The sequence below is a fragment of the Felis catus genome, chromosome E2 (assembly GCF_018350175.1).
Source record: "Felis catus isolate Fca126 chromosome E2, F.catus_Fca126_mat1.0, whole genome shotgun sequence".
Taxonomy (NCBI): Eukaryota; Metazoa; Chordata; class Mammalia; order Carnivora; family Felidae; genus Felis; species Felis catus.
Window position 1 is genome coordinate 55,079,816 of NC_058382.1, and position 13,660 is coordinate 55,093,475.

Here is a 13,660-nt window from a genome sequence, read left to right on the forward strand (position 1 = left end):
TGAGGGCGTGCACCCTTGCTGTGATGTGAGGGGAGGGGCACCGTGCTGAAGAGCAGCAGTGAAAAACGAGGGCCAGTGTCCAATGTGCCTTACCGAGCCAGCCCCCAGCCTGGACTCAGGTCCCCTGGGTGACGTGGAGGCATCTGTGTGCTGTGGCACTAAATCAGTTGCAGGGTACCCATGACTCCTGCCCCCTGGCCTGTCAAGACTTAGCATGTGAAAACAACTGTGGAAAGGGGCAACCCACAGTTCACAAGTAGCCTTCCTGTCTCCACACCGTGTCCCTAACCCCAATCCGAATGGCAGCGTAGGGCACAGGTGCGGTTCCTCATCCCGCACCCGCGGCAGACATCATTAATCGATTACAGCACTCTTCCCGCAGAGCCCAGAGGTAGCTTCAGAATCTATCCCAATACAACATTCCAGGCAGACACTGGCAACTGAACTATGCTGGCACGGTGTGAATTCTGTTCACCATTTTCTGCCCTGAGCAATCACGTACCATAATTGAATTGTTGCTTATTTCTGAGATCCTCCTTGATTTGAGATAAATGCACTTCTAGTTTTCTGAACCCAAGGGAGAGAGATACTCCGTCCAGTTCTTTCTCCAGGACCAACAGAGAAATCTCCATGGTGGTGGGGGGCCAGGGGGAGCCTGGGTTTCTGCCCTGATTGGGGCTTTTATGGTTTCAAGGGCACTCTCTCTAACTTCAAGCTTCTGAGAGGAAAGGGTTTCTGATTGTTAACTTTAAAATCACCGTGCATGTGGCGTGAGGTGAGGGTTGCACCCCTTCAGAATCCAGAGCAGAGGTTCTGGGGTTTCCTTTGCGAAGGACCTCTCTTTCACAACTTGTCACTGACAGCCAAACCCCCAGGGCATACTTGTCTGGGCCCATGCCTTCTCGGGACGTAAACATTTCTGCGTGTTCCACGGTAGTCCGTAGTCTGTTTAATAAGAGTTCTTATGGGACATCCGACTTCCAAGGGGAAAAAGTCAAAATTCAGGCAGCCTCCCACAGCTTAACCATACAACGTCTCCCTTATATTTGGTTAGTTATGGGCTTAGAGTGTTGACCATGTAATAATTTTCTGGATAAGATTCAGAATAGCTCCAGGGCAAATCCAGAATTTATAGCATCTGTTGTGGCCTGGCAGAGATCAGGGACCTTCGGGCATGAATCCTCACTTCAGTTTTTACAAACTCCCCAAGGGATCCTCGCGTCTGGGGATGCCATAAAGCTTTGCAGGCCCGCTCTGCGTTCTGCTCTCGGTATCTACTAATTACATGCTCTGAACTCTGTCAGAAGAGAACTATAGACAGGACAGAGGGGGGTTCTCTTTCTGCAGAAGAACAGATGTGTGGTGAACAGTGATCGTGGCTAATGCTAGGCATGGGAAGTATGGTGGGCCTTTCAGGCCCCTTTAATGCTCCCGGAAGCTGATTTACTAGCCATGGGCCAGATGCTCGGCTGGAGCTGGGGCTCTCGGCTGGTGTGGGGCGTCTCGTCGCTGGCCTGCCACCAGCCACGTGTCTGTCAGCATAGCATGAGCAGTGACTTCTCTTCACCCCATCAAGGAGGCATTTGAACACTGGGGAAATGGAGAAAACCATACACCGCAGAGGTGTTCTGGGATCTCGGGGCTTCCCTTATCCTCAGAGCACGTCTTCCACAGATATATCACGCGCCCCGTTTCATGGATGCGTAAATTGAATCTTAGAGAAGAGTCTTAGAGTGTTACTCACTGGACTGAGATAAAAATTAGATACAAATGGAAGCAGTCCTCTAGAATGTTCTCCTAGAGATTGTAAACCTGTTAAACTGTATCCTCAAGAATGAAGGTGGTCCCTGTGCCCACATGCCATTCGTTGGAGTGTTCTTGTGACAAGGGAAGCAAGATGTGGCTGTGGTCCCTAGTGGACCCCTGAGTGACCAGACCAGATTCCAAGAGGAACATTTTTGGCTTTTCCGTAGAGGTAAAATGTCGTCACCCATATGTCGAAAGGCCATCAGACCCTTCTGTAAGGTTTATTTCCAAGAAAATGACCTTGACTGTCCAGACATCTACTCTCGAAGATAAGGACAGTTACCTTTAGCAGGGTTGGGTTGAAGCAGTGTTCCTAGACTCATAAGCCCTCAGAAGTGGAAGTGGGTGTAGAGATGGGTTATTACAACCCTCAGAGACGATCACGTCCTGAGAGGGGTGGGTCGGTCAGCCCAAGGCCACACAGCTTTCCTGTCACCCTTTTCCAGGGCGTCAGGGGACTTTAGACGTCTTCCTCAATTTGGAAGCACGGTCAAGCTCCAGGCTTCTCTTCGCTCAGGGGCCTCATCTAGCCCGATGCCCTGTGTGTGTGTGTGTGTGCGCGCCTGTGTGTGTATGTGTTTGCACACGAGTGTGTATGTTCCTTCGGATCTTTCCCCGTGGTTCCTTCTGCCCTCCTCGTGTAAGGGCACACTCGTGGTAGGAGAATGGCAGAAGACGAACCCCCGCATTGTCCTGAGGACCCTAATTCAGCCTCTTTACTCCAGGTGAAGACGCAGCTCTAGAAGCTTCCTCGTGTGGGCTGGCGGGAGGGCGTGGGAGGGACGTGTTCTACTCGGAGCTTTCAGGAGGGCCGGCGGGATCAGTTGGATCTGTGAAGACAGTCTTGCTGTTTTACCTGAAATTAGACGCTGATCCGGTGACGTCTTCTTGAACGGGTTCCACCGAGCGGGGGCAGGAGGAGGGCGGAGGAGTTTGGAGATGTGACTCTTCCCTCGGATGTCTTCCCGGTCACCCTCGTCACCACATCGACTTGCTCCCCCCCTCCCCGACTGTTCAAAACCCAGCCCACGGGTTTAGAAGTCCACGAACAAAGCTGCGGGCGGGAGCGCCGCCCCCCTCCCCTCCCCCCCCCCCATTCCACCACCACCCAGACCCCTGCCCGTGACCCTGGGAGTGGAGGCAGCGCCCTTTCCCGGCGGACGTTTCCCCTCTCTGACAAGTCCCTGAGCCAGCGCCACCGAGGAGATGACCCCCCCCCCCCAGCTCTCAGCTGCACTGGGTCACCCGCCCCATGGGGGTGCCGTGTCGGGGAAGCCTAGCGGGCCCAGGCGTCGGCTGGAGCCGCGCTCCGGAGCAGGCGGGAGCCCTCGGCCTTGCTCGGCGCCCCGCAATTAGGCGGCCGCTGAGCGGAGATGCCGGGGGCCCAGGCCGGGCCGCGGACGGAGACGTCACCCCGGGCCTCGTCCTGACGTCGAGCGGACTTACCTCCCCTCCCCCTCCCCCTCCCCCTCCCCCCACCCGCGCCCCTTTCGCACGGACCCCCCCCCCCCACGCGCCAGCCCCCTGTCGCCCCACCCGCTCGCCGGCCAGGGCACACACCTCCCCCTCGGGCCACGACCCTGACACACGTACACCGCACATCTCCCACACACGTCCTCACATGCCCCACGTCTCATGCCGCGCGCACACACACACACACACCCCTCCTCCTCCTCCTCCCACACCCATCTCACACACACACACACACACACACACACCTCTTCCCACACCCCACGTCTCACTTACACCCGCCCCCACACCCCACGTCTCTCTCACACACAGCTCCTCCCACACCTCCTATCACACACATACCTCCTCTCATATCCCACATTTCACACACACAAACACGCCTCCTCTTACACCCCGTGTGTCTCTCACACATACACGCCATTGCCTGTCCAGCCAGCCTTTCTCCGAGCTTGTCCCTCTACTTCCATCGGCCTTTTTGATTCCGTGTGCCATTTGAGAGCGGCTTTTTTCTAAAGATCATCAAATGCTCCCTAAGTATTTCCTGGAGCCCAGTGGGCAGCTGGGGTCAGCCTAGAGCAGCCCAGGACTGGGGACCCTCTCCCCCCCCCCCCCCCGGGGCCACGTCTGGTTCTTGGACCTCCTTCCTACCCTCTTGCTCAGGGGAAGGAACAGGTGTCTTTTCGTCGCTGATGTCTGGGGACACGCGGAGTTGCATCTCTCCAGTGCTTCCTTTACCTCCTGCGTGCCCCGCGGAGTCCCAGAGCCCTCCCCCGAAACCGATGGCCCTAGATTGGGTATCCCCTGACTTTGCTGCGTTGAGTGAGCTGAGATAACAGCTCACAGAAAGCAGGGGTCCCAGAAACAGCGAGAGGGGGCTGCTGGGGACGAGTCTCTGGCTCCCCCAAGGGTTGTGGGAGGCCCAGCCCAACACCCGCAGGCCCCCTCCCAGGGGTGCAGAAGGGAAGCCCCGGCTGGACTGTCTTCTGAGCACGTCTGTGCGGCACGCCGACCCCTGCCCTAGCACGGGCTGGGCCGCTGCCGTGCCCATGAGTTCGCCACAAGTCCCAGAAGAGCCTTCAGTGTCAGGACATTGGCTCGCCTCCACGGGCGGCCATCAAAGGGGGTGCGCGAGAGGGTGACGAGGCCAGCCTCCTGAAGTGAGAACCGTGTGCTGGGAAGAGGAGTGGGCTGGTGTCTCGCCGTTGCCTTCGACACCAGCGGTTGTGGGCCGAGCAGGGTCCCCCTGCCCCTTCCGGGCCCCCGGCCCCCTCCGCAGCGTGCCCAGCTTCTCCTTCCGCTCTCTCCGCAGGACTTCGGGAAGTGCCCACGACTGAGGCTGTTTACTCAGGAGTACATCCTTGCCTTGAACGAGCTCAACGCGGGGATGGAGGTGGTGAAGAAGTTCATCCAGAGGTGGGTCTCCCAGCGGGACCCCCGCCCTGCCGTGCCTGCCAGCCGGCCTTCCTCTCCACCCCAGAGCTGCGCGTGCGCTGACGCCCCGAGGGAAGCCGGGGGTGTATCTGGGCCCTGAGCATCCGTGTTCTCTGGCGGTCTCCGGCACTTACTAGCTCCGTGACATTGAGCCAGTTGCCGTACCGCTCTGGTCCCGTTCACGCCGCGACCCGTAGGAGTTGTTGCGTAATTAAAGATGATGTAATATGTGAGGAGGCCCCTAGCGCAGTACCTGGCGCTGGGTAGGAAGTCAGGAAACGGCAGTCGTCCTAAATAATAGGATTATTTCCGTGGGTCCACCTCGGGTCTAGAAGTACTGAGTGTGTAAGGAGACAATACCCCTGAGGCCCTGCAGAGCCATCACTGGGGACTTGCACAGCCACCTCCCCAACTCGGGCAAGAGGAAGCCGGAGATGCTGGTTCTTACCCCCTTCCAGTGTTTCGGAGGAGTGGGGTTGCTTTTTCTTTGGCTTCTAAATTTTCTCTCTGTGCCTTGGTTTCCTCCTCTGCAAACTGAGAACGGGAGTGGGCGCTTCGCCCAGTTCACGTGCAGACCCCGTGAGCTAATCCACGTAAACGCCAAGAACTGTGCGGATGTGACGAAAATGTTCGCGGTAGTTGTCCTCACTCCTCTCGTCATTTAAGAAAATCAAAGCGGCCTGTTTAAGCCGGTTTTGAAACTGCGTTTCCTAAATAGACTCACCTAGAATTCACGAAGAATTTCTAAACCCAAATGAAGTGTCCTTCTGGAGGAGCCCTGGTGGCTTCAGGGTCCCTTTATCGGGACCCAGTTATGGTTTGTGAAATTTTTTCAGGTTAGGCCTCTCTTACCTCCGGGGGCCACAGTGATTTTCCAGGAATGTTATGGGTGTTGTTCCCAGGTACCGAACAGCCCTGGGAGACGGGTATTAGCCTCATTTTACAGGTAAGAAAACTGAGGCACAGGGATGGCCATGATAAATACCTATAGCTAGCATCCAGGGAGGACTTAGCAAATGTGTCCCAGATGCCATGCTGGGCCAGGGTGACTGTAATAATTTTTCTTTCAAAGCAGGCCACTTTGGGGAGTGAAATGCAGTATCACGAATGATTATTCCAGAACCCCCAGGCACAGACATGATTGTTTCGGGACGTAGGACTGCCATATGCTGAGTCTTCCCGTGGGTTAGAAAAACTGGGTCCTTGTAACCCACTGAAGAGGAGGCCACGTCCCCGTTTTATAGCTGAGCACGTGGAGAGTGGAAAGCGCGAGTGATTTGCCAAGGCTGCTTAGTTGGACTTGAACCCAGGCACCCTGGGTCTCGAGCCCGTGGCCTGGAGCTTGGCTCTCTGCTGCCTGCGCCTGGCAGAGCCAGGACCCGGCACAGGGCTTGGGCCACCCTCTCCCCCTCCCCCTCCCCCGCCTCCCTGCGTGGGCATCCCCGCTGCAGCCGCCAGCTCACCCTGCCCCCTGCTCTCTTCCAGCATGCACGGCCCCACGGGGCACTGCCCCCACCCCCGGGTCCTGCCCAACCTGGTGGCCGTGTGCCTGGCTGCCATCTACTCCTGCTATGAAGAGTTCATCAACAGGTCAGTCGCCACCACCAGGAGAGCTTGCAGGGGTGGGGGGGCACGCTTCCACCCTCGGATGGGGACACTGAAGGGCCGGGTCGCCAGGGAGGGCGGCCTGTACCTGACCCGGCCGGGGACGTGGGGCGGCGTTCGCTGGGACTGCCTCCCGTCGTTTGCCAGGCCCACAACCCACCAGGACCTGGGGATGTTACCAGAAACGCAAACACCGTGAATCAACATTGGCAACTGCAAGGCTGTTGTGTTGACTTGGCCTTAGGAACAAGTGTTTTATTCTGAAGGTTTCTCACCGCCTGGCACATCTGGCACGCTGAGGCTCTCACTGTGTGAGAGAGAGAGTGTGTGCACACAAGTGCGGTGTGCGTGAGGGGCCGTGTCGGGTGTGTGCGCACGCGCACGTGAGTGTGTGCATGTGTGTGCCCAAGGGCTGGCAGTAGTTTTCTCCCTTTCACTTTGTAAACATGGGATTTCATTTTGCCCAGGGTCTGCGTGTGTTTCCCGAGCATCTGTGTGTGTGAGACAGTGTCAGATGCTGCTGGAGGGATAACGTGCAGTGGTCAGGATCGAGCCAGATGGAGTCAGGCTGCGAGAACACGAAAACAGAGCCCATGTGGTAGAGAAGGACTGGAAAAAGGCATGACAGGGCCCTGCCTCGGGTCCTCCAGGGCTTGGGTGGAGCAGCTTAGGAGGGAGGCAGCCCTAGGAGCTCAGGGAGGGGACCCGAGGACAGCGGTGGAGTCTGATGACCATTGCAGACACCCGTGCATTCCCCACTGGGACTTCCCAGGAGACTGCGTGGAACACGTCTCACAGTCATTCCCCTGAGAGACGATGGTGCTGTGGTGGTTACTTACCGCTTCCACTCTTTCCTGGTTGAGGCTCGCTCTTGGGATGCACAGTGACGCAGATGCCATGAGTTTGTATAGAGCTTTATACAGTGACCTCTCCAGTCGTTGGAGAGGATATGATGTGCGGGACCAGGTGGCATCTGTTGTAGCTCCCCTGTCCAGTTGTTCAGGTGGTACACTGCCCGATTCCAAGGACACCAAACTAGGCCTAGCTAGAGCTGGGGACATAGCAGGAATAAACTTCAGCCCCTAAAGAGAAGATAGTGGAGGGACACCTGGGTGGCTCAGTCGGTTAAGTGTCTGACTCGAGTGCGGCTCAGGTCATGACCTCGGAGTCGTGGAATCGAGCCCTGCATCGGCTCCACAGTAAGTGTGGAGCCTGCTTTGGATCCTCTCTCTCTCTCTCTCTCTCTCTCTCTCTCTCTCTCTTTCAAAGTATACAAATAAACATTTTAAAAAGTTTAAAGAGAAGAAGGTGGGGCATTCTGAGACACTGAAACTCTGGACAAGTGAGGCTTGTAAAACAACCAATGTACTTTGGGCTCCTGGGGAAGGGGCCACAAACCCTTAATAAGGGTATATTTTCTTATGACAGGGCCTAAGAAGGGAGGATTTCTGTTTTTCATGTCCTTAGCCCTAGGTCCTGATATTCAAAGGGGACCTGTCCAATCTTGACTCATTTCCCTGTTCAGGAGGTGATAGTGTCCCTGGGGCCAGAACAGGAAGATGTCATGCCGGTCAGTCCCAAGTGCTTGTTCTGTGCCTACAGCATGTTCTGTTAGAAGCAAAAGACACACACACACACGGGAGATCAAAGGGTAGTGCATGGCTTGGACAACGGACAACTATCCTAAGCATCCTTGTGCACATGGACGGTCTCCCACCCTTGACCTCCACACTGTAGTTCTGGAGCCGATCTGAGTGCATTGCCAACTCGGGCCACCCTAGGAAGCAGGAAGAGAGTACTAGGAGGGTCACACACTCCCAGGCTCCTTTTCCTCCAAAGGCCTGTGACTCATCTCGGCCTCCCTGAGCCCACGCGGCCGATGCCTGGCCTGGAATTGGGAGGAGGCAGGAGCAGGAGCAGGAAACAGCACCTCCCAGAATTTTCCCTCTGTGTCCTCGAAGCGCTGCTCGGGTGCCTCAGCCTTCGTCTCTCTTGCCCACTCAGCCCTCGTTTAGTGACCGCTCATCACGCGCCAGGTGCCGCAGGCACCTAGGTGAACCAGCTAGACGGAGCCCTTGCCCTTTCAGAGCAGACAGTGTAGCAGGAGACGGAGGGGGAGGGAGGGAAGGAGGGAGGGAGCAGTCACGGCACGCCTTGGTCAGGGCTGCGATGATGGAAGCCAGAGGCATCATTAACATGGTCTGTGACGGGGAATCTGAACCCTGGCTGCTATCAGTCAGCTGGGGAAGGTTTACACAATCAGAACGTAAACGTAGCACGCATATACCCTGTGACCCAAGTCCGTATAGCTTTTGGCATATCCACCAGAAGACAACGTACGAGAATGTTCCGGCGGCATTATGTGTAACTGCTCCTCACTCGGATCTGCCTCACCCTCCTCTCCAGTGTCCTTCAGCAGTAGGATGGTTGGACACTTGGGGTGTGTTCACACAGAGGAACGCTAGAGAGTGGCAAGAATGGATGAACCAGAACGAGCAAACTGTGAATGAATCGCACAAATGCAGAACTGACCAAAAGAGGCCAGATCCAAAAGATACATACGGTGCGATTCTTTTTCCTGGAACTTCAAGAATAGGCAAAAGGAATCTGTGGTGATAGAGGCCAGGAGAATGGCCACCTTTGGGGTGGGGAGTTAGAGGAAGGGCATGAGAGAAACCTCTGGGTTCCTGGAAGTGTTTCACATCTTGCTCTAGGTCAGTGGTTTGAGAACCAGTTGAGACCGGGAGCCGTCTTGACGCCCCAGGGGTATCTGGCAGTGTCTGGAGACATTTGGGGCTCCCATGACTTGGGCCGGAGTTGGGGTGCTGGGTGTATCCAGCGGGTAGAAGTCAGGAATGCTGCTCAGCATACTCCCACGTGCAGGATGCCCCTCCTCCCCCCGCCCCGGGAAACAATCTGGCCCCGAGTGTCAGTGGTACCAAGGGGGAGGAGTCGCGATCTGGTGGCCGGTGGGAACGTGTGGAAGTTCACGAAGCCCTGCACCTGAGGTTTACGTACTCGACCGCACCGTATTTCAGTTACGCCCAGGGTGTGCCGGAGCCCTGCTGCGTTTGGAAGCACGTCGCGTCCCAGCCCCGTACTCAGTGGTGGCACCTTGGTGGTTTGGAGTCAGTCCTGACGGGAGCATTCACACTGGCAGATGCCACAGTCAGGACTCCCTTTTCCTGGCAAGTTGTTGTTGCACGTTTACAAGCACAGGGGTCATAAAAAAGAAAAGAAAGGGGGGTGGTGCCTGGGTCCCATCCGCTGTAATTTTGATTGAATTGGGATGGCCCTGGCGTTGTTTATTGCTTGTTGTTTTTCTAATTTTAAACTTCGCAGGCAAGTTCGAGTGTGTGGCCAGAGCAGAGAACGCCTGCTCTAGGGGCAGGTGAGGGAGGGATCCCTCGGAGAGGTGATCTTTAAGTTGAGAGCTCCTGGCTGCCAGCAAGGCAGGAGGCAGGACGAGCTGATCCAGGCAGAGAAAACAGCGCCTGGTGGTGCAGGTAGGGTTGGCATTAGTCACCTTTTCCATCTGTGGTCCTTAAACACCTGCCTCAGAATCCCCAGGCTGCTTCCTGAAAATGCAGACTCCTGGACACAGCATTTTCACGTTGGGCCCAGGAATTTGCATTCTTGGCAGAGTCCGTAGGTGATTCGCTCCTTGATGAAGGCCACTGCAGGGGAGGAAGGGAGGGCAACGGTGTGACGAGGAGAGGGGAAAAGAGAAGCAAAGGGGAAATTGGAGAGAACGGCCAGGCCAGGCCGAGCTGCTCCTGGGGGTCGTGATAAGACGCAGATTCAGATTCAGCAGGTCCCAGGCGGGGCCTGAGACCGCTTGCCTAACAGCCTCGTCGTAAGGCTGAGGCTGCTACTCGGGGACCACGCTTGGTTGGAGTGGCAGAGCTGGCCCTGTGTTTGGGTTGTGGAGTGTTCTTTCCCAGAGCCCTGGGGTCTCCAGTAGGATTTAAGTAGAGAAGGGACTTGACGAGATGTCGGTTTCCCAGGTCCCCTCTGGCTGCTGCACAGAGGATGGACCGGAGGGGGCAAGCTTGACCGTGGGCGGATCACAACCAGGGGCCCAGGGCCGAGGCCTGGGGAGGGCGAGGTGGGTCCCAGCCCCCAGCTCAAAGCGGCCCAGCCCCCTTGGAGCCTGGAGTAGTTTCCTGTTAGTCCCTCCAGGAAGTCACCACAAGGCCTGCGGTGCTGCGAGGTCTTTCCCGGGCTCAGGTCCATCCCACCCTTGGCGGTCAGTCCCTGGAAGATAAAGCCCTGTGGGTCTGTCCACAGCGCTCTCGGTGGGTACATGATGTACTCACTGAAGAACAGACAACTTGACCCAGGTTAGCATAGCTTGCTGGAAAATCACCCGCTCTGAGCCAAACAGCCTTGAAAATCCACTCCTAAATCCCAGCAAAGGCAAACACAGGGAAATGGAGTGTTGAGTATTTGGGTAGCAAATTAGCTCCGAGCCCATGGAGACAGTTACACTGCCCGCCCCCCCGCCCCCCCACCCCCACCCCAGACCACACACAATTTTCCATCAACTGTTGAATTCTCGGACTTTAGCTAATGGGTTTTGTTCTTCCCTAGCAAAGTTTAAAGTGTATTTATCAAACATCCTTGGTGGGCTCGGCTCAGGCCTGGTTGTGGCCCATGCTGGGTAAATTTAGGCCCTCCGGGTGCATTGGGTCTGAGGTCTATGCTCAGCCCAGGGCTTATGCACAAGGAACGTGTGCTTTCTTTGCAAGCACGGGACACGTGTGTGTGGCACATTTAGGGAGGGCCTGGACGAGTGACCGTTTGCAATTATGCCGTCATTCTCTGAGTGCCTCGGAGCAGTGGACTTAACCTTGACCGCACACATGGGGAACCCGGAAAGTTACTGGTGTCTGGACCCCACCCCAGAGGTTCTGATCGAATTGGGCTTCAGGATGTTCAGAAGTGCCCCCAGGGGATGTTGTATCCAGCCAGGGGTGGAAAGCTCGGGCTCTGGGGGCAGAAGGGTGACGATGGCACCGGGGAGAAATCAGGGAAGACTTTTTGGAGGAGGAGAATCTGCACAGGATCACATGGGATCTTAGAAGCCATGTGGTGGTGAGGAGCCAGGGATTTATAGTCAGAGACCTGGCTTCAATTTCCAGCCCCCTCCACTTACAAGCCATGGGGTCAGGGGTAGATCATGTGACCTCTAGAAGTGTCTTTCGTCACCTGGAACTAGGAGATGGTAATGCCGGCCATTCAGACGTATCTGAGAAGGTGGTCTGTGATAGCACTTAGCGCAGTGGCACCCACAAAGGAAGCCCATTGCTGGAATTGCCTTCACTCTAATGAGCCTCCCAGTAATGTTTGGAAGCACCCAGTGTGGAGGTGCTTTAACCAGCCTCAAGGTTCTGACAAGTCCTGCTGCATAGAGGCCTAGTTTCATTGTGTTTGGCCCAGCGTTTCCCACACAAATATGACATCAGTGAGGCCATCGAGGCCTTTTCTCAGTGAACCCCTGTTAACAAGCATCATCCCTCCAGGCCGGTGGAGATGCTTTAGCTGCGGGTTCAGCCAAGGGCAGGGCTGATGCCGTGGGCTGGAGGCACCCGCAGACTGCCCGCGACTAGAATTCTGGGGTTTGGGATCCACCTGGGAAGTGGGCTCCCGGGGGAGCTGGATGCTGAGCCTCGTCACCTGACCAGGGACGGGCAATAGAAGTGGGGTCTGGGCCTGCCCCCAGGAGAGAGGGGGGCAGCTGGCCCCCAGGATGCAGCTAGAAGCACAGGCACTTAGTGGATCTCACGGGTGGCCAGGGGAGGCCTGCGGTGGAGGTGAACGCCAAGGCCTTGTGGTATCACGTAGACTCTGACGTTTACTCATTCATCCATCACGTGTGTGTTGAATGCCCCCCTCGAGCTGGGACTGCCGCAGGAGCCTTCGAGACAGACGCTTAAGCGTGGATGCCGTCTCCACCCCTCCCTGCCTGAGACCTTGAGCAAACCACAGGCGGAGCCTCAGTTTCCTCACTCGCGGGCTGGGACATGACAGCACTAGCTCACAGCACTGCCCCCGGGGGCTCCTGGGGTGGAGCCCGGGGCGCTCGTGGGACTGTTGCTCGCACGGTGCTCACACACCCTCTCCGCCTCTCCCTGCAGCCGTGACAACTCCCCCAGCCTGAAGGAGATCCGGAACGGCTGCCAGCAGCCCTGTGACCGGAAGCCCACCTTACCTCTGCGCCTTCTGCACCCCAGCCCGGACCTGGTGTCTCAGGAAGCCACGCTGTCCGAGGCGCGGCTCAAGTCCGTGGTCGTGGCCTCCAGCGAGATCCACGTGGAGGTGGAACACACCAGCACTGCCAAGCCGGCACTGACGGCCAGCGCGGGCAATGACAGCGAGCCCAACCTCATCGACTGCCTCATGGTCAGCCCTGCCTGCAGCACCATGAGCATCGAACTGGGTCCCCAGGCCGACCGCACGCTCGGCTGCTACGTGGAAATCCTCAAGCTGCTGTGAGTGTCCCCGCCGCGTGCCTGTCACCGCCAGGGTGGGAGAGGGGAACTTGGCTGCGCGGCCGGGTGCAGCCGCGCCTGCTGGTCCGAGGCCTGCAGGGTGAGCGTGCTGAGTGTGTGTGTGTGTGTGTGTGTGTGCGTGTGTGTGTGTGTGTGTGCGTGTGTGTGTGTGTGTGTGTGTGTGTGTGTGTGTGTGTGTGTGTACTGAGGTGTGTGTAAACGTGACTGGGCGCCCCGGGTGCAGATTTCGGGTATGTATGCGTCTTGAACACATGCTCTGTGCGTGAGAGTGTGTGCGTATGCAGGGGGCGTACGTAGGGTGTGTGGGCTTATGTATGCTTGAGTGTCTGGGCACGTGTGTAGGCTGTGTGCGTGAGCTTGAGAACGTGTGTGTAAGCCTCTGCGTAGAGCTGCCAGGATGTCCACGAGCACATGGGTGCCCAAATGTGTCTATGAGCGTGTGAGTGGGAGGGGGTCGCCTGAGTGTGTGTGTGTGTGTGTGTGTGTGTGTGTGTTTGTGTATGTCTGCATATAGAAGTGGATGTGGGATGTACATGGATCATTCTATAGGGGCCGATATGTGTGTTGAGCGTGCCTGTGTGTGTAAATGCACAGCGCCTGAGTGCCTGTGTGTAACTGCACAGGGATGAGGGGCTGTGAGTGCACACATGTGGGTATGACCATTTGTGCACAAAGGCTGGAGTGTGTGTGTGTGTGTGTGTGTGTGCAGACACGCCCGTGAGCTAGCCTGTGACTGTGTTTCTGTATCGTGTGATCTGTGCATGCTCTGTGTGCCTGCGTGTATTTCTCGGCAAGTCCCGGCCCCTCACCCAGCCTGGCCCGGTGGGCGGTGA

The 13,660-nt window shown here is 56.9% G+C and overlaps 1 protein-coding gene across 1 annotated transcript in view; it reads left to right on the forward strand.

The window, feature by feature from the left end:
- The window catches only part of CMIP (c-Maf inducing protein), a 233,918-nt gene that overhangs the window by 194,934 nt on the left and 25,324 nt on the right, over positions 1–13,660 (forward strand). Inside the window, exons 8-10 of the mRNA XM_023244846.2 lie at positions 4,586–4,689; positions 6,193–6,297; positions 12,453–12,806. Of these exons, the coding sequence (XP_023100614.1) occupies positions 4,586–4,689; positions 6,193–6,297; positions 12,453–12,806 (563 nt within the window). The remainder of the gene's footprint in view (positions 1–4,585; positions 4,690–6,192; positions 6,298–12,452; positions 12,807–13,660) is intronic.